The following is a 24,610-nucleotide window of genomic DNA, read 5'->3' on the forward strand; positions in this document are numbered from 1 at the left end:
TGTGTGTGTGTGAGTGTGTTACTGAGTTTGGGAATGTGAGTGTGTGTGAGTGTGTTACTGAGTTTGGGAATGTGAGTGTATGTGATTGTGTTACTGAGTTTGGGAATGTGAGTGTGTGAGTGTGTTACGGAGTTTGGGAACGTGAGAGTGTGTGAGTGTGTTACTGAGTTTGGGAATGTGAGTGTCTGTGAGTATGTTACTGAGTTTGGGAATGTGAGTGTGTGTGAGTGTGTTACTGAGTTTGGGAATGTGAGTGTGTGTGAGTGTGTTACTGAGTTGGGGAATATGAGTGAGTTTGATTGTGTTACTGAGTTTGGGAATGTGAGTGTGTGAGTGTGTTAAGAAGTTTGGGAATGTGAGTGTGCGTGGGGGTGTTACTGAGTTTGGGAATGTGAGTGTGTGTGATTGTGTTACTGAGTTTGGGAATGTGAGTGTGTGTGAGTGTGTTACTGAGATTGGGAATGTGAGTGTGTGTGAGTGTGTAACTGGGTTTGGGAATGTGAGTGTGTGAGTGTGTTACTGAGTTTGGGAATGTGAGTGTGTGTGAGTGTGTTACTGAGTTTGGGAATGTGAGAGTGTGTGAGTGTGTTACTGAGTTTGGGAATGTGAGTGTGTGTGAGTGTGTTACTGAGTTTGGGAATGTGAGTGTGTTTGATTGTGTTACTGAGTTTGGGAATGTGAGTGTGTGTGAGTGTGTTACTGAGTTTGGGAATGTGAGTGTGTGTGATTGTGTTACTGAGTTTGGGAGTGTGAGTGTGTGTGAGTGTGTGGCTGAGTTTGGGAATGTGAGTGTGTGAGAGTGTGTTACTGATTTGGGAAATGAAAGTGTGTGTGAGTGTGCTACTGAGGTTGGGAATGTGAGTGTGTGTGAGTGTGTTAATGAGTTTGGGAATGTGTGTGTGTGTGAGTGTGTTACTGAGTTTGGGAATCTGAGTGTGTGTGAGTGTGTGGCTGAGTTTGGGAATGTGAGGGTGTGAGTGTGTTACTGAGTTTGGGAATGTGTGTGTCTGTGAGTGTGTTGCTGAGTTTGGGAATGTGAGTGTGTGAGTGTGTTACTGAGTTTGGGAATGTGAGTGTGTGTGATTGTGTTACTGAGTTTGGGAATGTGAGTGTGTGTGAGTGTGTTACTGAGTATGGGAATGTGAGTTTGTTTGAGTGTGTTACTGAGTTTGGAAATGTGTGTGTGTGTGTGAGAGTGTTACTGAGTTTGGGAATGTGAGTGTGTGTGAGTGTGTTACTGAGTATGGGAATGTGAGTGTGTGTGAGTGTGTTACTGAGTTTGGAAATGTGAGTGTGTGTGAGTGTGTTACTGAGTTTGGGAATGTGAGTGTGTGTGATTGTGTTACTGAGTTTGGGAATGTGAGTGTGTGAGTGTGTTATGGAGTTTGGGAATGTGAGAGTGTGTGAGTGTGTTACTGAGTTTGGGAATGTGAGTGTGTGTGAGTGTGTTACTGAGTTTGGGAATGTGAGTGTGTGTGTGTGTTACTGAGTTTGGGAATGTGAGTGTGTGTGAGTGTGTTACTGAGTTTGGGAATGTGAGTGTGTGAGTGTGTTATGGAGTTTGGGAATGTGAGAGTGTGTGAGTGTGTTACTGAGTTTGGGAATGTGAGTGTCTGTGAGTGTGTTACTGAGTTTGGGAATGTGAGTGTGTGTGAGTGTGTTACTGAGTTTGGGAATGTGAGTGTGTGTGAGTGTGTTACTGAGTTTGGGAATGTGAGTGTGTGTGAGTGTGTTACTGAGTTTGGGAATGTGAGTGTGAGTTACTGAGTATGGGAATGTGAGTGTGTTACGGAGTGTGGGAATGTGAGTGTGTGTGAGTGTGTTATTGAGTTTGGGAATGTAAGTGTGTGAGTGTGATACTGAGTTTGGGAATGTGTGTTTCTGTGAGTGTGTTACTGAGTTTGGGAATGTGAGTGTGTGTGAGTGTGTTACTGAGTTGGGGATTTTAGTGTTTGTGAGTGTGTTACTGAGTTTGGGAATGTGAGTGTGTGTGATTGTGTTACTGAGTTTGGGAATGTGACTGTGTGAGTGTGTTACTGAGTTTGGGAATGTGAGTGTGCGTGAGTGTGTTACTGAGTTTGGGAATGTGAGTGTGGGTGAGTGTGTTGCAGAGTTTGGGAATGTCAGTGAGTTTGATTGTGTTGCTGAGTTTGGGAATGTAAGTGTGTGTGATTGTGTTACTGAGTTTGGGAATGTGACTGTGTGAATGTGTTACTGAGTTTAAGAATGTGAGTGTGTGAGTGTGTTACTGAGATTGGGAATGTGAGTGTGTGTGAACGTGTAACTGAGTTTGGGAATGTGAGTGTGTGAGAGTGTTACTGAGTTTGGGAATGTGAGTGTGTGTGAGTGTGTTACTGAGTTTGGGAATGTGTGTATGTGTGAGTGTGTTACTGAGTTTGGGAATGTGAGTGTGTGTGAGTGTGTTACTGAGTTTGGGAATGTAAGCGTGTTTGATTGTGTTACTGAGTTTGGGAATGTGAGTGTGTGAGTGTGTTACGGAGTTTTGGAATGTGAGTGTGTGTGAGTGTGTTACTGAGATTGGAAATGTGAGTGTGTGTGAGTGCGTTACTGAGTTTGGTAATGTGCGTATGTGTGAGTGTGTTACTGAGTTTGGGAATGTGAGAGTGTGTGAGTGTGTTCCTGAGTTTGGGAATGTGATTGTGTGTGAGTGTGTTACTGAGTTTGGGAATGTGAGTGTGTGTGAGTGTATTACTGAGTTTGGGAATGTGAGTGTGTGTGAGTGTGTTAATGAGTTTGGGAATGTGTGTGTGTGTGAGTGTGTTACTGAGTTTGGGAATGTGAGTGTGTGAGTGTGTTACTGAGTTTGGGAATGTGAGGGTGTGAGTGTGTTACTGAGTTTGGGAATGTGTGTATCTGTGAGTGTGTTACTGAGTTTGGGAATGTGAGTGTGTGTGAGTGTGTTAATGAGTTTGGGAATGTGAGAGTGTGTGAGTGTGTTACTGAGTTTGGGAATGTGAGTGTGTGTGAGTGTGTTCCTGAGTTTGGGAGTGTGAGTGTGTGTGAGTGTGTTATTAAGTTTGGGAATGTGAGTGTGTGAGAGTGTGTTACTGATTTGGGGAATGAAAGTGTGTGTGAGTGTGTTACTGAGTTTGGGAATGTGAGTGTGTGTGAGTGTGTTTCTGAGTTTGGGAATGTGAGTGTGTGTGAGTGTGTTACTGAGTTTGGGAATGTGAGTGTGTGTGAGTGTGTTCCTGAGTTTGGGAGTGTGAGTGTGTGTGAGTGTGTTATTGAGTTTGGGAATGTGAGTGTGTGAGAGTGTGTTACTGATTTGGGGAATGAAAGTGTGTGTGAGTGTGTTACTGAGTTTGGGAATGTGAGTGTGTGTGAGTGTGTTTCTGAGTTTGGGAATGTGAGTGTGTGTGAGTGTGTTACTGAGTTTGGGAATCTGAGTGTGTGTGAGTGTGTGGCTGAGTTTGGGAATGTGAGTGTGTGAGAGTGTGTTACTGATTTGGGGAATGAAAGTGTGTGTGAGTGTGTTACTGAGTTTGGGAATGTGAGTGTGTGTGAGTGTGTTAATGAGTTTGGCAATGTGTGTGTGTGTGAGTGTGTTACTGAGTTTGGGAATGTGAGTGTGTGAGTGTGTTACTGAGTTTGGGAATGTGAGTGTGTGTGAGTGTGTTAATGAGTTTGGGAATGTGAGAGTGTGTGAGTGTGTTACTGAGTTTGGGAATGTGAGTGTGTGTGATTGTGTTACTGAGTTTGGGAATGTGAGTGTGTGTGAGTGTGTTCCTGAGTTTGGGAGTGTGAGTGTGTGTGAGTGTGTTATTGAGTTTGGGAATGTGAGTGTGGGAGAGTGTGTTACTGATTTGGGGAATGAAAGTGTGTGTGAGTGTGTTACTGAGTTTGGGAATGTGAGTGTGTGTGAGTGTGTTAATGAGTTTGGGAATGTGTGTGTGTGTGAGTGTGTTACTGAGTTTGGGAATGTGAGTGTGTGAGTGTGTTACTGAGTTTGGGAATGTGAGGGTGTGAGTGTGTTACTGAGTTTGGGAATGTGTGTATCTGTGAGTGTGTTGCTGAGTTTGGGAATGTGAGTGTGTGTGAGTGTGTTAATGAGTTTGGGAATGTGAGAGTGTGTGAGTGTGTTACTTAGTTTGGGAATGTGAGTGTGTGTGAGTGTGTTACTGAGTTTGGGAATGTGTGTGTGTGTGAGTGTGTTACTGAGTTTGGGAATGTGAGTGTGTGAGTGTGTTATTGAGTTTGGGAATGTGAGGGTGTGAGTGTGTTACTGAGTTTGGGAATGTGTGTGTCTGTGAGTTTGTTGGTGAGTTTGGGAATGTGAGTGTGTGTGAGTGTGTTACTGAGTTTGGGAATGTGAGTGTGTGGGAGTGTGTTACTGAGTTTGGAAATGTGTGTGTGTGTGTGTGAGTGTGTTACTGAGTTTGGGAATGTGAGTGTGTGTGAGTGTGTTACTGAGTTTGGGAATGTGAGTGTATGTGATTGTGTTACTGAGTTTGGGAATGTGAGTGTGTGAGTGTGTTACGGAGTTTGGGAACGTGAGAGTGTGTGAGTGTGTTACTGAGTTTGGGAATGTGAGTGTCTGTGAGTATGTTACTGAGTTTGGGAATGTGAGTGTGTGTGAGTGTGTTACTGAGTTTGGGAATGTGAGTGTGTGTGAGTGTGTTACTGAGTTGGGGAATATGAGTGAGTTTGATTGTGTTACTGAGTTTGGGAATGTGAGTGTGTGAGTGTGTTAAGAAGTTTGGGAATGTGAGTGTGCGTGGGGGTGTTACTGAGTTTGGGAATGTGAGTGTGTGTGATTGTGTTACTGAGTTTAGGAATGTGAGTGTGTGTGAGTGTGTTACTGAGATTGGGAATGTGAGTGTGTGTGAGTGTGTAACTGGGTGTGGGAATGTGAGTGTGTGAGTGTGTTACTGAGTTTGGGAATGTGAGTGTGTGTGAGTGTGTTACTGAGTTTGGGAATGTGAGAGTGTGTGAGTGTGTTACTGAGTTTGGGAATGTGAGTGTGTGTGAGTGTGTTACTGAGTTTGGGAATGTGAGTGTGTTTGATTGTGTTACTGAGTTTGGGAATGTGAGTGTGTGAGTGTGTTACTGAGACTGGAAATGTGAGTGTGTGTGAGTGTGTTACTGAGTTTGGGAATGTGAGTGTGTGTGATTGTGTTACTGAGTTTGGGAGTGTGAGTGTGTTTGAGTGTGTGGCTGAGTTTGGGAATGTGAGTGTGTGAGAGTGTGTTACTGATTTGGGAAATGAAAGTGTGTGTGAGTGTGCTACTGAGGTTGGGAATGTGAGTGTGTGTGAGTGTGTTAATGAGTTTGGGAATGTGTGTGTGTGTGAGTGTGTTACTGAGTTTGGGAATCTGAGTGTGTGTGAGTGTGTGGCTGAGTTTGGGAATGTGAGGGTGTGAGTGTGTTACTGAGTTTGGGAATGTGTGTGTCTGTGAGTGTGTTGCTGAGTTTGGGAATGTGAGTGTGTGAGTGTGTTACTGAGTTTGGGAATGTGAGTGTGTGTGATTGTGTTACTGAGTTTGGGAATGTGAGTGTGTGTGAGTGTGTTACTGAGTATGGGAATGTGAGTTTGTGTGAGTGTGTTACTGAGTTTGGAAATGTGTGTGTGTGTGTGAGAGTGTTACTGAGTTTGGGAATGTGAGTGTGTGTGAGTGTGTTACTGAGTATGGGAATGTGAGTGTGTGTGAGTGTGTTACTGAGTTTGGAAATGTGAGTGTGTGTGAGTGTGTTACTGAGTTTGGGAATGTGAGTGTGTGTGATTGTGTTACTGAGTTTGGGAATGTGAGTGTGTGAGTGTGTTATGGAGTTTGGGAATGTGAGAGTGTGTGAGTGTGTTACTGAGTTTGGGAATGTGAGTGTGTGTGAGTGTGTTACTGAGTTTGGGAATGTGAGTGTGTGTGAGTGTGTTACTGAGTTTGGGAATGTGAGTGTGTGTGAGTGTGTTACTGAGTTTGGGAATGTGAGTGTGTGTGAGTGTGTTACTGAGTTTGGGAATGTGAGTGTGAGTTACTGAGTATGGGAATGTGAGTGTGTTACGGAGTGTTGGAATGTGAGTGTGTGTGAGTGTGTTATTGAGTTTGGGAATGTGAGTGTGTGTGATTGTGTTACTGAGTTTGGGAGTGTGAGTGTGTGTGAGTGTGTGGCTGAGTTTGGGAATGTGAGTGTGTGAGAGTGTGTTACTGATTTGAGAAATGAAAGTGTGTGTGAGTGTGCTACTGAGGTTGGGAATGTGAGTGTGTGTGAGTGTGTTAATGAGTTTGGGAATGTGTGTGTGTGTGAGTGTGTTACTGAGTTTGGGAATCTGAGTGTGTGTGAGTGTGTGGCTGAGTTTGGGAATGTGAGGGTGTGAGTGTGTTACTGAGTTTGGGAATGTGTGTGTCTGTGAGTGTGTTGCTGAGTTTGGGAATGTGAGTGTGTGAGTGTGTTACTGAGTTTGGAAATGTGTGTGTGTGTGTGAGAGTGTTACTGAGTTTGGGAATGTGAGTGTGTGTGAGTGTGTTACTGAGCATGGGAATGTGAGTGTGTGTGAGTGTGTTACTGAGTTTGGAAATGTGAGTGTGTGTGAGTGTGTTACTGAGTTTGGGAATGTGAGTGTGTGTGATTGTGTTACTGAGTTTGGGAATGTGAGTGTGTGAGTGTGTTATGGAGTTTGGGAATGTGAGAGTGTGTGAGTGTGTTACTGAGTTTGGGAATGTGAGTGTGTGTGAGTGTGTTACTGAGTTTGGGAATGTGAGTGTGTGTGAGTGTGTTACTGAGTTTGGGAATGTGAGTGTGTGTGAGTGTGTTACTGAGTTTGGGAATGTGAGTGTGTGAGTGTGTTATGGAGTTTGGGAATGTGAGAGTGTGTGAGTGTGTTACTGAGTTTGGGAATGTGAGTGTCTGTGAGTGTGTTACTGAGTTTGGGAATGTGAGTGTGTGTGAGTGTGTTACTGAGTTTGGGAATGTGAGTGTGTGTGAGTGTGTTACTGAGTTTGGGAATGTGAGTGTGTGTGAGTGTGTTACTGAGTTTGGGAATGTGAGTGTGAGTTACTGAGTATGGGAATGTGAGTGTGTTACGGAGTGTGGGAATGTGAGTGTGTGTGAGTGTGTTATTGAGTTTGGGAATGTAAGTGTGTGAGTGTGATACTGAGTTTGGGAATTTGTGTTTCTGTGAGTGTGTTACTGAGTTTGGGAATGTGAGTGTGTGTGAGTGTGTTACTGAGTTGGGGATTTTAGTGTTTGTGAGTGTGTTACTGAGTTTGGGAATGTGAGTGTGTGTGATTGTGTTACTGAGTTTGGGAATGTGAGTGTGTGAGTGTGTTACTGAGTTTGGGAATGTGAGTGTGCGTGAGTGTGTTACTGAGTTTGGGAATGTGAGTGTGGGTGAGTGTGTTGCAGAGTTTGGGAATGTCAGTGAGTTTGATTGTGTTGCTGAGTTTGGGAATGTGAGAGTGTGTGTGAATGTGTTACTGAGTTTGAGAATGTGAGTGTGTGAGTGTGTTACTGAGATTGGGAATGTGAGTGTGTGTGAACGTGTAACTGAGTTTGGGAATGTGAGTGTGTGAGAGTGTTACTGAGTTTGGGAATGTGAGTGTGTGTGAGTGTGTTACTGAGTTTGGGAATGTGTGTATGTGTGAGTGTGTTACTGAGTTTGGGAATGTGAGTGTGTGTGAGTGTGTTACTGAGTTTGGGAATGTAAGCGTGTTTGATTGTGTTACTGAGTTTGGGAATGTGAGTGTGTGAGTGTGTTACGGAGTTTTGGAATGTGAGTGTGTGTGAGTGTGTTACTGAGATTGGAAATGTGAGTGTGTGTGAGTGCGTTACTGAGTTTGGTAATGTGCGTATGTGTGAGTGTGTTACTGAGTTTGGGAATGTGAGAGTGTGTGAGTGTGTTCCTGAGTTTGGGAATGTGATTGTGTGTGAGTGTGTTACTGAGTTTGGGAATGTGAGTGTGTGTGAGTGTATTACTGAGTTTGGGAATGTGAGTGTGTGTGAGTGTGTTATTGAGTTGGGGAAAGTGAGTGTGAGTGAGTGTGTTGCTGAGTTTGGGAATGTGGGTGTGTGTGTGTGTTACTGAGTTTGGGAATGTGAGTGTGTGTGAGTGTGTTCCTGAGTTTGGGAATATGAGTGCGTGAGTGTGTTACTGAGTTTGGGAATGTGAGTGTGTGAATTTATTAGTGAGTTTGGGAATGTGAGTGTGTGTGAGTGTGTTACGGAGTTTGGGAATGTGATTGTGTGTGAGTGTGTTACTGAGTTTGGGAATTTGACTATGTTTGAGTGTGTTACTGAGTTTGGGAATGTGAGTGTGTGTGTGTTACGGAGTTTGGGAATGTGAATGTGTCTATGCGTGTTACTGAGTTTGGAAAAGTGAGTGTGTGTGAGTGTGTTAATGAGATTGCGAATGTGTGTGTGTGTGTGTTACTGAATTGTGGAATGGGCGTGTGTTTGAGTGTGCTCCTGAGTTTGGTAATGTGAGTGTGTGTAAGGGTGTTTCTGAGTTTGGGTATGTGAGTGTGTGTCAGTGTGTTACTGAGTTTGGGAATGTGAGTGTGTGTGAGTGTGTTACTGAGTTTGAGAATGTGTGTGTGTGTGAGTGTGTTACTGAGTTTGGGAATGTGAATGCGTGTGAGTGTGTTAATGAGTTTGGGAATGTGAGTGTGTGTGATTGTGTTACTGAGATTGGGAATGTGAGTGTGCGTGTGTGGGTTTCTGAGTTTGGGAATGTGAGTGTGGGTGAGTGTGTTACTGAGTTTGGGAATGTGAGTGTGTTTGAGTGTGTTACTGTGTTTCGGAATGTGAGTGTGTGTGAGTGTGTTACTGAGTTTGGGAATGTGAGTGTGTTTGAGTGTGTTGCTGAGTTTTGGAATGTGAGTGTGTGTGAGTGTGTTACTGTGTTTCGGAATATGAGTGTGTGTGAATGTGTTACTGAGTTTGGGAATGTCAGTGTGCGTGAGTGTGTTACTGAGTTGGGGAATGTGATTGTGTATGAGTGTGTTATGGTGTTTTGGGACTGTGAGTGTGTGTGAGCGTGTTACTGAGTTTGGGAATGTGAGGGTGTGAGTGTGTTACTGAGTTTGGGAATGTGAGTTTGTGTGAGTGTGTTAATGAGTTTGGGAATGTGAGTGTGTGTGAGTGTATTACTGAGTTTGTGAATGTGAGTGTGTGTGAGTGTGTTATTGAGTTTGGGAGTGTAAGTGTGTGAGTGTGTTATTGAGTTTGAGATTGTGAGTTTGTGTGAGTGTGTTACTGAGTTTGGGAATGTGAGTGTGTGTGTGTTTCTGAGTTTGAGAACGTTTGTGTGTGTGAGTGTGTTGCTGAGTTTGGGAACGTGAGTGTGTGTGAGTTTGTAACGGAGTTTGGGAATGTGAGAGTGTGTTTGTGTGTCACTGGGTTTGGGAATGTGAGTGTGTGTGAGTGTGTTACTGAATTTGGGAATGTGAGTGTGTGTGATTGTGTTATTGAGTTTGGGAATGTGAGTGTGTGTGAGTGTGTTAATAATTTTGCGAATGTGAGTCTGTGTGAGTGTGTTAAGGAGTTGGGGAATGTGAGTATGTGTGAGTGTGTTACTGAGTTTGGAAATGTGAGTGTGTGTGAGTGTCTTACTGAGTTGGGAATGTCATTGTCTGTGAGTGTGTTACTGAGTTTGGGAATGTGAGTGTGTGTGAGTGTGTTACTGAGTTTGAGAGTGTGAGTGTGTGTGAGTGTGTTACTGAGTTGGGAATGTGAGTGTGTGTGAGTGAGTTGCTGAGTTTTGGAGTTTGAGTGTGTGTGAGTGTGTTACTGAGTTGGGAATGTGAGTTTGTGTGAGTGAGTTGCTGAGTTTGGGAGTGTGAGTGTGTGAGTGTGTTACTGAGTTTGGGAATGTGAGTGTGTGTGAGTGAGTTGCTGAGTTTTGGAGTTTGAGTGTGTGTGAGTGTGTTACTGAGTTGGGAATGTGAGTTTGTGGGAGTGATTTGCTGAGTTTGGGAGTGTGAGTGTGTGTAAGTTTTTCCTATCGATCTGTGTGAGGGACAAGGCTCGTTCCTGTGTGTTTTCTCTTTGCCACGCCTCCTGTGCTGTGGTTTCCTGTCTTTTGTAAGTTGCTGAATGTTTTGTTCCCGGTGTGAATGAGGAAGCGGGGTAAGGAATGAATGTGTGGAACCGGGTTGGGTGAGGCTGCAGCATTCACTGGATCCCTGAGTCACAACACTCTGAGAAACCTTTTCCAGGGAATTTACTTTGAGGAACTCTTTCTGCAGTGACCAGGAGCAGACTGCATCTCCACAGTCAGCTTCATGAGGTAGGTTCGAGTGGAATCTGAGAGCGTGTGAATGCATTTGGCAAAAACTCCACCCAGTTCACTGACAAACCTCAGTGCATGTCTCCAGGTATCCTCAACTTCCTTCCAGCTGCTCTCTCTCTCCTCCTATCTCTGTATCGCTCTCTCTCTCTCTCTCTGTCTCGCTCTCACTCTCCCTCTGTCTCTCGGTCCCTCTGTTCCTCTTGCTGTCTCTCACTCTATCTCACTTCTGCCCCCATCTCTCTCTCTCTCTCTTACTCTCTCTCTCACTCCCTCTCTCTCTTGCTCTCTCTCTCTCTCACTCCCTCTCTCTCCTTATCTCTCTCTCTCTCTCACACTCCCTCTCTCTCTCTCTCTTCGTCTCTCTCTCACTCCCTCTCTCTCTCTGTCTCTCTCTCTCTCTCCCTCTGTCACCTTCTCTCTCTCTCTGTCTCTATCTCTGCCCCCCTCTCTTTCTCTCTCACACCCTCTCTCTGTCTGTCTCTCTCTCTCTCTCTGCTCCCTCTCTCTGTCACCCTCTCTGTCAATCTCTCTCTCAGACTTACTCTCTTCCTCTGTCTCTGGCACATTCTGTCTCTCCGTTTGAATATACTCAAAGTTTTGGCAGTCGGACTTTTGATTAGCAAGGGGGGGAGAGTGTAATGGGGACAGACAGGAAAGTGGAGTTGAAGCCTCATCCGATTGGCCATGATCTTGTTGAAGTGTGGAGCAAGCTCGAGGGGATGAGTGGCCTCCTCATGCTCCTAATTCCTCTGTTTCTATGCCTCTGTCCCTCTGTCTCGGTGTCGCTCTTCAATCTGTGTCCCTCTGGTTACCGACCCTCCTGCCGCTGGAAACACTTTCTCCTCATTCACTCTATCCAAACCCTTCCTGATTTTGAACGCCTCGATTCAATCTCCCCCTTAACCTTCTCTGCTCTAAGGAGAACAATCCCAGCTTCTCCCAGTCTCTCCACATGAATTGAGGTCCCCTCATCCCTGGGAACGTTCTAGCAAATCTCTTTCTAATTGCCTTTGCGTTGTGGAGGCAGAGTCTGAGACTGGTTTTGGAGGAAATATTGAAGAGGAATTAGCTGCAGAGGGTCGGTCCCTGGTGAAGGACCCAGAACCTTCAGGAGAGGAGGGGGTCTCTGTACCCCAGTGAGAGTCAGCACCTTCAGGAGAGGAGGGAGACCTGTACCCCAGTGAGAGTCAGCACCTTCAGGAGAGGAGGGGGACCTGTACCCCAGTGAGAGTCAGCATCTTCAGGAGAGGAGGGGGACCTGTACCCCAGTGAGAGTCAGCACCTTCAGGAGAGGAGGGGGACACTGTACCCCAGTGAGAGTCAGCACCTTCAGGAGAGGAGGGGGTCTCTGTACCCCAGTGAGAGTCAGCACCTTCAGGAGAGGAGGGAGACCTGTACCCCAGTGAGAGTCAGCACCTTCAGGAGAGGAGGGGGACCTGTACCCCAGTGAGAGTCAGCATCTTCAGGAGAGGAGGGGGACCTGTACCCCAGTGAGAGTCAGCACCTTCAGGAGAGGAGGGGGACCCTGTACACCAGTGAGAGTCAGCACCTTCAGGAGAGGAGGGGGACCTGTACCCCAGTGAGAGTCAGCACCTTCAGGAGAGGAGGGGGCTGGAATTCTGGGTGACATTGAGGGTGATGATATCCAGAAGGTGGGGTTACTGAATGCAGTGTGTGGCACTGGGACAGGACTCACCCTGTCCCTGCCAAGATGCTCCTGGGAATTATTACAGTCGCTTCCCACACACTGGGGTTGTGTTTTTAACAGCTCCGAGCGTTTGTGGAGTGCGTGTTGAGACACAGCGCTCCCTGAGCAGCCAGAATGTCAGCCTCAAACGCCCTGCTCACATTCATGTTCACTTCATCCCCTTACCCACCTGATCTGACCCATGGAGGGGCCGAGGGAGTCTCAGCCCTTCGAGCGAGCCGAGCAGCCCCTCCTCCTCCCCACGGTGCCCTGGGGCCAGTTCAGCCCAGGGAAGTGTCGTTCCTGGTGGGAGTATCGTCACGGCTGGAACGTCTGAAACCCAGGAGTTAATTGGCTGGAGGGAGGTGCAGTTTGTTCATGCTGTTTGAGGCCCTCGATAGGGAATGTCTTTAGCGAGAGTTTGCAGAGTGATGGAACCGGGGTTTGACCAGAACAGTCCCCACTCAGCCTAACATAACTTCTTACCTGCTGCTTTCCCAGCTGAAGGGTTTCACACACCCTCGCCTGAGTCAGTGGGCAGGAACATGGTAGGTGGAATATAATGTGCAAGTTGGCAGGTGTTACAACTAGTCCCATGGCGAGTTTCCCCCACTTCGGTATGATCCCCAGGCGAGGAAGGATGAACGGACTCTCCTTCTTTATTCGACCCCCTTGACTGGTGGCAACAAGGTTAATTTAAAAAGGATCCCTTCCCTGGTGGACACCTTTTCCCAGTCCAGATGTATTTATGTTTTAAAAGGAGCCTATTTAACCCGGCTTTCTTGAGTCAAAGAAAGAGTGAGTTTATTTGTTCCTAAAACATGAGAGAATAAAATAAAAATGCAGCACATGTACTCACAGATTAGAAATGAGAAGAGAGTCCAGAAATAAAAGTTTAAAAGATATACGAATCAGTCTTTGGCTTGTCTGTGAGGACTGAATGGCGAAACGCCGTGGCCGTTAATTTGGGTGATCCCGGTGGACTGACTTTGGCAGTTGAACAGTTGGTTTGGAGATTCTTGGTTCTTCAGGTTAGCTGAGAGGGGTTGTCCTGTTTCCTTTTTGACGGTGGATTTGCTGACTTGTGATTGCCTCCACCAATCAGAGAGAGGGGACTATTTTTTACCTGCAAGCGCAGGTTGATGTTGATGTTCTTCAGCTGTGACTTTCACAGCACACACTCACACACCAGGCCTGGAATACCGAAGCTAGCATACAGAGACCAGGGTTGCAGTTGGCTTTTTAACCCCTTTCCTTGTGTATTCCTGGAAGGGAAAAAAAACAAACATATCTTTTGCCCAGAACTGCATTCTTTTCAACTCACATCATGTCCGCAGTCTGGGTATAACTCACAGGAGATAGTTTCTGCTAAGATGGTAATCAACCTTCATTATCTCGGTAACCACAGGAGATTACAGTTCGGTTTTTGCATTGCACCTTTCCTTTTGAAGTGCCTCTGTTTGAAGCAGGCCTTGACACTTTTTTAGGTGCAACATTCCATTCTCTGGACTAGTTGGTCAAGTGTAATCCACGTAGGAATTTTCCAGCAAGTGGCAGGAACATAGGAACATGAGAAGGCCATTCAGCCCATCGAGCCTGCTCCACTGATCAAACACTTCAATTCCTTTACCCACACCATCCCCGTAACCCTTTACATTATTGTTAATTAGAAATCTATCAATCTCTACCTTAAACATACTCAATGATTGAGCTTCCATGGCCCTCTGGGGTAGAGAATTCCAAAGATTCACAACCATCTGGGTAAAGAAATTTCTCCCCATCTCGGCCCTAAGTGGCTTCCCCCTTATTTTGAAATTGTGTCCCGTGGTTCTGGACTCCCCAAGCAGGGGAAACATCTTACCTGCATCTACCTTGTCTTTTCCTTTAAGTATTCTGTAAGTCTCAATGAGATCACCTCTCATTCTTCACCCTCTAGAGAATACAGGCCCAGTTTCCCCAACCTCTCTTCATTAGACAGTCTCTCCATCCCTGGAACAAGTCTGGTGAACTTTCATTCCACTCCCTCTATGACAATAACATCCATTCTGAGGTAAGGGGACCAAAACTGCACACAATACTCCAGGTGCGGTCTAACCAAGCTTCTATACAGCTGGATCAAGACTTCACTCCTCCTGTACTCAAATCCTCCTGTGATAAAGGCTAACACTGCATTAGCTTCCTACTTGCCTTCTGTACCTGTATGTTAGCTTTCAGTGACTTATGGACAAGGACACCCAGGTCCCTTTGTACATCTACACTTTCTAATCTCGTACCATTTAGGAAATACTCTGTAAATCTGTTCAAAGAACAAAGAAAAGTACAGCACAGGAACAGGCCCTTCAGCCCTCCAAGCCTGCGCCGATCATATTGCCTGTTAACTAAAACTTTGCACTTCCAGGGTCCGTATCCCTCTATTCCCATCCTATTCATGTATTTGTCAAGCTGCCTCTTAAACCCCACTATCGTACCTGCTTCCACCACCTCCTCTGGCAGCGAATTCCAGACACTCACTACCCTCTGCGTAAAAAACTTGCCCCGTGCATCTCCTCTATAGTTTTCTCCTCTCACCTTAAATCTATGTCCCCTAGTAATTGATTCTTCCACCCTGGGAAAAAGCTTCTGACTATCTACTCTGTCCATGCCACTCATAATTTTGTAAACTTCTATCAAGTCGCCCCTCAATTTCCGTCGCTCTAGTGAGAACAATCCGAGTTTCTCCAACCTCTCCTCATAACTAATAACCTCCAGACCAGGCAGCATCCTGGTAAACCTCCTCTGCACCCTCTCCAATGCCTCCATATCCTTCTGGTAATGTGGCGACCAGAATTCCAAGTGTTGCCTAACCAAGGTTCTATGCAGCTGCAGCATGACTTCCCAGCTTTTATACTCAATACCCCTGCCAATGAAGGCAAGCATGTCATATGCCTTCCTGACTACCTTATCCACCTGTGTTGCCACTTTCAGTGACCTGTGGACCTGTACACCCAGATCCCTCTGCCTGTCAATGCACTTAAGGGTTCTGCCATTTACTGTATAATTCCTGCCTGAATTAGACCTTCCAAAATGCATTACCTTGCATTTGTCCAGATTAAACTCCATCTGCCATTTCTCCGCCCAAGTCTCCAACCGATCTATATCCCGTTGTATCCTTTGACAATCCTCTTCACTATCTGCAACTCCTCCAACCTTAGTGTCGTCTGCAAACTTACTAATTAGCCCAGTTACATTTTCCTCCAAATCATTTATGTAGACTACAAACAGCAAAGGTCCCAGCACTGATCCCTGTGGAACTCCACTAGTCACAGCTCTCCATTCAGAAAAGCACACTTCCACTGCTACCCTCTGTCTCCTATGACCAAGCTAATTCTGTATCCATTCTGCCAGCTCACCTCTGATCCCGTGCGACTTTACCTTCTGTACCAGTCTGCCATGAGGGACCTTGTCAAAGGCCTTACTGAAATCCATGTATATAACATCCACTGCCCTTCCATCGTCAATCATCTTTGGCGCTTCCTTGAAAAACTCGATCAAGTTAGTGAGACACGACCTCCCCTTCACAAAACCATGCTGCCTCTCACTAATACGCCCATTTGCTTCCAAATGGTAGTAAATCCGGTCACAAAGAATCTTCTCCAATAATTTCCCTACCACAGATGTAAGGCTCACCGGCCTGTAATTTCCTGGATTATCCCTGTTACCCTTCTTAAACAATGGAACAACATTGGCCATTCTCCAGTCCTCTGGGACCCCACCCGTAGCCAGTGAGGATACAAAGATTTCTGTCAAGGCCCCAGCAATCTCCTCCCTTGCCTCCCTCAGTACTCTGGGGTGGATCCCATCTGGCCCTGGGGACTTATCCACCTTAATATTCTTCAAGACGCCTAACACCTCCGCTTTTCTGATCTCAACATGATCCAGGCTATCTACACACTCTTCCCTAGACAAATCGACCGCTAAGTCCTTCTCTTTGGCGAATACTGATGAGAAGTATTCATTCAGTATCTCTCCCATTTCTTCTGGCTCCACACACAGATTCCCAGCTCTGTCCCTGAGTGGGCCTACCCTTTCCCTAGCTACCCTCTTGCTTTTTACACATGTTCCTTCTACCAAAGTGGGTAACCTCACATTTTTCCACATTATATTCCATCTGCCACGTTCTTGCCCACTCACTAAGTCTGTCCAAATCCTCCTGTAGCCGCTTTACATCTTCCTCACAATACACATTCCTGCCCGGCTTTGTATCATGCACAAACCTGGCAATATTACACATTTGGTCTCCATGTCCTAATCATTGATATATATTGTGAACAGCTGGGGCCCAAGGACTGATCTTTGTGGTACCCCACTAGTCACAGTCTGCCAACACGAGAATGACCCATTTATTCCTACTGTCTGTTTTCTGCCTGGTAGCCAATCCTTAATCCGTGCCAGTATATTGCCTCTGATCCCATGTGCTTTTATTTTGCTGACAAGCTCCTGTGGGGGGGTTTTATCAAAAGCCTTCTGAAAATCCAAGTATACTATGTCCATCGACTCTCCTTTATCAATTTTGTTAGTAACATCCTCAGAAAACTCCAACAAGTTCATCAAACATGATCTACAAATCCATGCCAATCAGATCACGATTATCCAAGTATCCATTTATCACTTCCTTCATAATAGGTTCTAGCATTGTCCCTACCACTGAGGTAAGGCTAACAGGTCTATAGTTCCCTATTTTCTCTCTCTCATTGTCCTTAAATAGTGGAGTGACATTAGCTACCTTCCAATCTTCAGGAACCATTCCAGAATCTATAGCATTTTGGGAAATGATCACCAACTATCACTATCTCTATAGCAACCTCTTCCAACACTCTGGGATGCAGAATATCAGGTCCCAGGACTTAGCAACTTTCAGGCCCAATAATTTCTCCAACACAACCTTCTTACTTATACTAATTTCCTTTGTTCTCCCTCGTCCCTTGGATTTCTAAATCTGGGAGATTCCCTGTATCGTCCTCAGTGAAGTCAGACACACTGTAATCATTTAGCTTCTCTGTCATTTCTCTACTTCTCCATTGTGAATTCTCCTGACTCTGCCTGTAATGGATCCACATTTGTCTTAGCCAAACGCTCCCTTTTTACATACCGAGAGAAGCTTCTACAGTCCGTTTTTATGTTTATTGCTAGATATTCTACTCTCCCTGTCTTTACCAGTTTCTTGGTCTCCCTTTGCTGTTTCTAAAAACCTCCCAATCCTCAGGTTTACTCCGACTTCTGGCAACTTTATAAGCCTTTTCTTTTAATCTTATACAATCCTTAACTTCCTTTGTCAGCCATGGTTGACTGACATATTTGGGGTCTTTGCACCTAGATGTATAGGTATAGGAATGTAAAGGTGCTGTGAGCTGTGTAATAGTTCTTTGAAGACTATCCAGTAGACTTATCCCTTTTAATGTATTTTCCCTATCCACCTCAGCCAATGTGTCCCTCGTGCCTTCATAATTTCCTCTATTCAACTTTAACACATTTGCTTCAAACTCAGCTATCTCACTTTCAAACATCACGCAAAATCTATCATATTGTGGTCACGTATCCCTGAAGGTTCTTTTACAACGAGATTATTAATGAACCCTTTCTCAATACGTAATACTAGATCTAAAATAGCATACACTGCAGCCAGCTTCTCAACGTACAGCTCTAAAAAAACCATCCGTCCCTAATGCTCGCCAGAACCTCGTCATCCACAGCATTAGTGCTCAGTTGGTTTACCCAGTCTATATGCAGATTGAAGTCACCCAGGATTACTGTATTGTCCATGTTTCTTAGCTCCACCCCGACAGATTCCACACATTGTTCTGCCGATCTGAGAAACTCCCTCACGAATGCACTGATCCCATTGCTTATTATCATGTGCAACCCCACCTGTACTAAGGGAGTGCCGCACTGTCGGAGGGTCGGTGCTGAGGGAGCGCCGCACTGTCGGAGGGTCGGTGCTGAGGGAGTGCCGCACTGTCGGAGGGTCAGTGCTGAGGGAGTGCCGCACTGTCGGAGGGTCAGTGCTGAGGGAGTGCCGCACTGTCGGAGGGTCAGTGCTGAGGGAGAACCGCACTGTCGGAGGGTCAGTGCTGAGGGAGAACCGCACTGTCGGAGGGTCAGCGCTGAGGGAGAGCCGCACTGTCGGAGGGTCAGTGCTGAGGGAGAACCGCACTGTCGGAGGGTCAGCGCTGAGGGAGAGCCGCACTGTCGGAGGTGCCGTCTTTCAGGATGAGACATTAAACCGAGGCCCCGTCTGCCCTCTCGGGTGGGGGTAAAAGATCCCACGGCCACTATTGGGAGAAGAGCAGGGGGGGGGGGGGGAGTTCTCCCCGGTGTCCTGGGGCCGATATTTATCCCTCACCCAACACCCACTAAAAAACAGATGATCTGGGTCATTATCACGTCGCTGTTTGGGGGATCTTGCTGTGCGTCAATGGGCTGCTGAGTTTCCTACATCACGACAGGGACCACACTTCAGAAAGAAACAGTCCTTCACTGTGCGTGGAACACTCTGGGACGTCCCGAGGTGGGGGTAAGAGGAGCTGGGGAGATGGTGGGGTATGTGTAAGGTTGTAAATGTGACTTTATTTACTGAGCATGTTTTTTTTTTTGGCAAGCGTGGAAACCTTTACTTGTCGCTATGGAAACCTCTCTGAGCTGTTCACCTAATAAACCCTTTCCGGCTCTCCGTTTGGGAGTTTGTTGTGCCGGCAACGCTTTACTCAAAGCGACAATCCTTGGCCCCGAGTCACAAGCCGCTGTTGTGTATCCCAGTCACAGGGCCTTCACTCCCCGACAGGCCGCAACCTAACCCTCCGCCCTGCAGCAATACTTCCACGTTGAAGAAGTGGGCGGCTGCCGGAATGTTCCGGAAGAGCCGAGGGGCTGGCGGTGGGGCCGGGCGGCCTGCTTGAGCCCGTGTCCAGCTCACCCACCCCCCAACCCCCCCCTGCCCAGGGCCCTCGCCCGGTGCTGAAGCCCCTTAGGCCCTTCACCCCTCGTTGTGGCCGGGGCAGCGATTAACGACCCTGCCCCCCGGTGGCTGGGGGGGGGGGGGGGTTTGTCGGGGGGGTGGGGAGCGGAGTTGATTCAGTAACACCCACCTCCCCCCCCCCACCACCCCCACCTCCCCCCCACCCCCCACTCCCCCCCACCCCCCACTCCCCCACCTCCCCCACCCCCACCCCCACCCCCACCACCCCCATCTCCCCCCCACCCCCCACTCCCCCTACCTCCCCCACCCCCACCCCCACCCCCACCACCCCCCCATCTCCCCCTACCCCCCACCTTACCCCTACCCCCCACCCCCCACCCCCACCACCTACCCCCCCACCCCCCCACCTCCCACCTCCAACCCCCCACCCACCTCCCCCCCACCTCCCCCCCACCCCCCACCTCCCCCACCTCCCCCCACCCCCCACTCCCCCACCTCCCCCACCTCCCCCACCCCCACCCTCCGCCCACCCACCCCCATCTCCCCCCTACCCCCCCCCCACCCCCCACCTCCCCCACCCCCCCCACCCCCACCACCCCCACCTCCCCCCTACCCCCACCTCCCCCACCCCCACCACCCCCCACCCTCCCCCCCCCCCACCCCCACCTCCCCCCACCCCCCCCCCCAACCCCCACCATCCCCCCACCCCCCACCTCCCCCACCTCCCCCCTACCCCCCACCCCCCCACCTCCCACCACCCCCCCCACTACCCCACCCCCCCACCACCTCACCCCCCACCTCCCCCCCATCTCCCCCCCTACCCCCCACCCCCCCACCTCCTCCCCCACCCCCACCCCCCCCCCACCCCCCCACCTCCAACCCCCCACCTCCCCCCCACCCCCAACACCCCCCACCTCCCCCCCCCCCACCGCCCCCCCCACCGCCCCCCCCCACCCCCCACCTCCCCCCAACCCCCCCTCCCCCCCCCACCTCCCCCCCACCCCCCACCACCCCCCCACTACCCCACCCCCCCACCACCTCACCCCCCCCACCTCCCCCCCACCCCCCACCTCCCCCCCCACTCCCCCACCCCCACCCCCACCTGCCCCCCCACCCACCCCCATGAGGGGAACTCTCTAATCCGGCTTCTCCGACCGGACAAGCTCACCGGGCCTGGCGTTGAGCGTCACCAGCACTTGGCCCTCCTGAAGGGTCGGCAAAACCCACCCTTAATCGCTCTGACCCACACCCTCCCCGCTGCTCCCACCCACCCCCTATCTCAGCTCATCAGCTGCTGAAGCCCTCGCCCACGCCTCCCTCACCCCCGCCGCTCGACTATCCCCACCCTCTCCCAGAGACTCTTCCACATTCCACCCTCCGTAACCTTCAGCTCATCCCAAACTCTGCTGCCCCCGTGTCCGAACTCACACCGAGTCCCCCTCACCCATCACCCCCCGCGCTCACACTGACCCACACTGACTCCCGGTCCAGACACACCTCGATTTTAAAATTCACATCCTCGTGTTCAAATCCCTCCTCACCCCCTCCCTATCTCTGTAACCTCCTCCAGCCCCTACACCCCTCCCTATCTCTGTAACCCCCTCCAGCCCCTACACCCCCTCCCTATCTCTGTAACCCCCTCCAGCCCCTACACCCCTCCCTATCTCTGTAACCTCCTCCAGCCTCTACAACCCTCCCTATCTCTGTAACCTCCTCCAGCCCCTACAACCCTCCCTATCTCTGTAACCTCCTCCAGCCCCTACAACCCTCCCTATCTCTGTAACCTCCTCCAGCCCCTACAACCCTCCCTATCTCTGTAACCTCCTCCAGCCCCTACAACCCTCCCTATCTCTGTAACTTCCTCCAGCCCCTACACCCCTCCCTATCTCTGTAACCTCCTCCAGTCCCTACACCCCTCCCTATCTCTGTAACCTCCTCCAGCCCCTACAACCCTCCCTATCTCTGTAACCTCCTCCAGCCCCTACAACCCTCCCTATCTCTGTAACCTCCTCCAGCCCCGACAACCCTCCCTATCTCTGTAACCTCCTCCAGCCCCTACACCCCTCCCTATCTCTGTAACCTCCTCCAGCCCCTACAACCCTCCCTATCTCTGTAACCTCCTCCAGCCCCTACAACCCTCCCTATCTCTGTAACCTCCTCCAGCCCCTACAACCCTCCCTATCTCTGTAACCTCCTCCAGCCCCTACACCCCTCCCTATCTCTGTAACCTCCTCCAGCCCCTACAACCCTCCCTATCTCTGTAACCTCCTCCAGCCCCTACACCCCTCCCTATCTCTGTAACCTCCTCCAATTCCGGCCTCTTGACCATCCCCTGACTCCCATCGCCCCACCATTGGCGGCCGTGCCTTCAGCTGCCTGGGACCCTGAGCTCTGGAATTCCCTCGCTAACCCTCTCCGCCTCTCTTTCTCTCCCTCTCTCTCTCTCTCTTTCTCCCTCTCTCTCTCTCTCTCTCTCTCTCCTCCTTTAAGACGCTCCTTAAAACCGACCTCTGTGACCGAGCTTTTACTCCTCTGTCCCTAAAATCTCCGTATGTGGCTCGGGGTCAGATTCTGTCTGATTGACCTTCCTGTGAAGCACCTGGGGGAGGTTTCACTGTGTTAAAGGCGCTAGATAAATGCAAGTAGTCGTTCAGCAGAAATGGAGAATTTTCGGGCAAGCACTGAGGTTTAACCCCCCATGTCTATTCTCCCTCTTTCCCACCTACACAATTCCAATACTTCCAAATTTCCACATTCCCCCGAGTCAGCTTTCCACGGGATCTGGCTGCCTCCCAACTGCTGGCCCAATAACCTCTTTGGCCCATGGGAAAGCCAGGACGATGAAGAGCAGATATTCGGCCAAGGGGTGATCTCTGGCCAGCCACATTCCGAGCGCAATCTTAAGCCAGGTGCCTCTTCTGGCTGGGTTCACTGGGTGGTGAGTCTGAACCGGCAGAACACAGACTGGTCTCTCTCCTTCCTAACCCTGCCACTACGATGTTAAAGGCCGAGTTACTCAAATCCCAGGGGGAAATTCGAAACAACCATCCTCACCCACTTTCCTGCATTTCCGAGGTACAGGCTCTGAATTCAGTCGGAATAATACCACTGAGTCTCAAGGTAAAGCTAAATTAAACATTTATTAATATAAAAACAAATTAAAGACATACACATGGTTAAAAGTTACTACTATTTTTATAATGGCTACCATTTCACTAACTTTTCCACAAATCCCCATATTAATCAGCCCCAGGTCAATCTCCATTAAGTCAGCAGTAACCCACAGATTTAAACAGACACCAGGCAAAGCACATTTGAACTTAGGAATTCTGAATGAGGTTCCTTTGCAAGTTGTTTGGAGGTGTACAGGCTGGTTAGGCCTTGAATGCCTCACCTTACACACACACACACACACACACACAAACTCCTTCCTTTATATACCCAGCTTTCCCTGTGAATATAAATTTTCCATTGTATCGCCAGGTCTTTTGAACTCCAGCACTTCTAGCGTTAAAACCCCCTTTCATAGCACCAACTTTATTATTAATCTGAAAAATAAACACATTGTCTTGCTCCTTTTAGCTAGGTGCAAGATTTAACCGAAATCTTGAATGGTGGGCGTTGCTGTTGAGGGCTAGGCCCCAGATAGAGCCTGGGGCCTTTCCTACTTTGGGTCCAAGTCCCAGTACCAGAAGGGGTGGGGATTGGACAGTGCTTTGCGAGTGACCTGCAGAGACTGTCACTGGCGTCAACCCTGGCAACTATCCCAGAGGCCTGTGAGAAAGGGGAAGTGAGAGAATGAGCTGGAAATTCTGCTCCATTGACGTCTGATTCATCATGGTCGAATAGTCACTGTGGCTGGTTCAGCTCTTCAGGATAGTTCCCACATCCGCTCCCCCGAGCGGCATCTGCACCAACACCGCCCCCCCACCCCCAGCTCTGTAATCTCCATTCCCTAGGGACCAGCTCCATCCCTCTCTCCCCCCCGGGAACAGTCTGAGATTAAACCAGTCTGTTCACAGCCTCAGTGTCACATTCGAACCCGGGGCTGAGATTCCGACCTCCTATTCACATCATCACTAAAACCACCCATTTCCCACTCTCCCTCTCTCTCTCTCTATCCCGTCTCCCACTCTCTCTCTCTCCTCCTTTAAGATGCTCCTAAAAACCGAACTCTGTGACAGAGCTTTTACTCCCCTGTCCCTAATATCTCTGTATGTGGCTCGGGGTCAGATTCTGTCTGATTGACCATCCTGTGAATGACCTAGGGGACGGTTTACTGTGTAACAGGCGCTAGATAAATGCAAGTTGTTGGAGTGCTCCAAAGCAGTGTTTGATGGGGACGATGTAGAGGAAGCTTTACTCTGTATCTAACCCCGTGCTGTACCTGTCCTGTGAGTGTTTGATGGGGACAGTGTAGAGGGAGATTTACTCTGTATCTAACCCCGTGCTGTACCTGTCCTGGGAGTGTTTGATGGGGACAGTGTAGAGGGAGATTTACTCTGTATCTAACCCCGTGCTGTCCCTGTCCTGGGAGTGTTTGATGGGGACAGTGTAGAGGGAGATTTACTCTGTATCTAACCCCGTGCTGTACCTGTCCTGGGAGTGTTTGATGGGGACGGTGTAGAGGGAGATTTACTCTGTATCTAACCCTGTGCTGTACCTGTCCTGGGAGTGTTTGATGGGGACAGTGTAGAGGGAGATTTACTCTGTATCTAACCCCGTGCTGTCCCTGTCCTGGGAGTGTTTGATGGGGACAGTGTAGAGGGAGATTTACTCTGTATCTAACCCCGTGCTGTACCTGTCCTGGGAGTGTTTGATGGGGACAGTGTAGAGAGAGCTTTACTCTGTATCTAACCCCGTGCTGTACCTGTCCTGGGAGTGTTTGATGGGGACGGTGTAGAGGGAGCTTTACTCTGTATCTAACCCCGTGCTGTACCTGTCCTGGGAGTGTTTGATGGGGACAGTGTAGAGGGAACTTTACTCTGTATCTAACCCCGTGCTGTACCTGTCCTGGGAGGGTTTGATGGGGATGGTGTAGAGGGAGCTTTACTCTGTATCTAACCCCGTGCTGTACCTGTCCTGGGAGTGTTTGATGGGGACGGTGTAGAGGGAGATTTACTCTGTATCTAACCCCGTGCTGTACCTGTCCTGGGAGTGTTTGATGGCGACAGTGTAGAGGGAGCTTTACTCTGTATCTAACCCCGTGCTGTACCTGTCCTGGGAGTGTTTGATGGGGACAGTGTAGAGGGAGATTTACTCTGTATCTAACCCCGTGCTGTACCTGTCCTGGGAGTGTTTGATGGGGACAGTGTAGAGGGAGCTTTACTCTGTATCTAACCCCGTGCTGTACCTGTCCTGGGAGTGTTTGATGGGAACAGTGTAGAGGGCGCTTTACTCTGTATCTAACCCCGTGCTGTACCTGTCCTGGGAGTGTTTGATGGGGACAGTGTAGAGGGGGCTTTACTCTGTATCTAACCCCGTGCTGTACCTGCCCTGGGAGTGTTTGATGGGGACAGTGTAGAGGGCGCTTTACTCTGTATCTAACCCCGTGCTGTACCTGTCCTGGGAGTGTTTGATGGGGACAGTGTAGAGTGAGCTTTACTCTGTATCTAACCCCGTGCTGTACCTGTCCTGGGAGTGTTTGATGGGGACGGTGTAGAGGGAGATTTACTCTGTATCTAACCCCGTGCTGTACCTGTCCTGGGAGTGTTTGATGGGGACA

General features: G+C 48.8%; 1 protein-coding gene across 1 annotated transcript in view; it reads left to right on the forward strand.

Annotated features, from left to right (window-relative positions):
• The first annotated feature begins 9,973 nt into the window (after window positions 1-9,973).
• Window positions 9,974-24,610, forward strand: part of LOC121274751 (ras and Rab interactor 1-like) — a 29,149-nt gene continuing 14,512 nt past the window's right edge. The window contains exon 1 of the mRNA XM_041182094.1: window positions 9,974-10,243. Within this exon, the coding sequence (XP_041038028.1) occupies window positions 10,239-10,243 (5 nt within the window). The 5' untranslated portion in view covers window positions 9,974-10,238. The remainder of the gene's footprint in view (window positions 10,244-24,610) is intronic.

This window comes from Carcharodon carcharias (assembly GCF_017639515.1).
Source record: "Carcharodon carcharias isolate sCarCar2 chromosome 37 unlocalized genomic scaffold, sCarCar2.pri SUPER_37_unloc_5, whole genome shotgun sequence".
NCBI classification, from domain to species: domain Eukaryota; kingdom Metazoa; phylum Chordata; class Chondrichthyes; order Lamniformes; family Lamnidae; genus Carcharodon; species Carcharodon carcharias.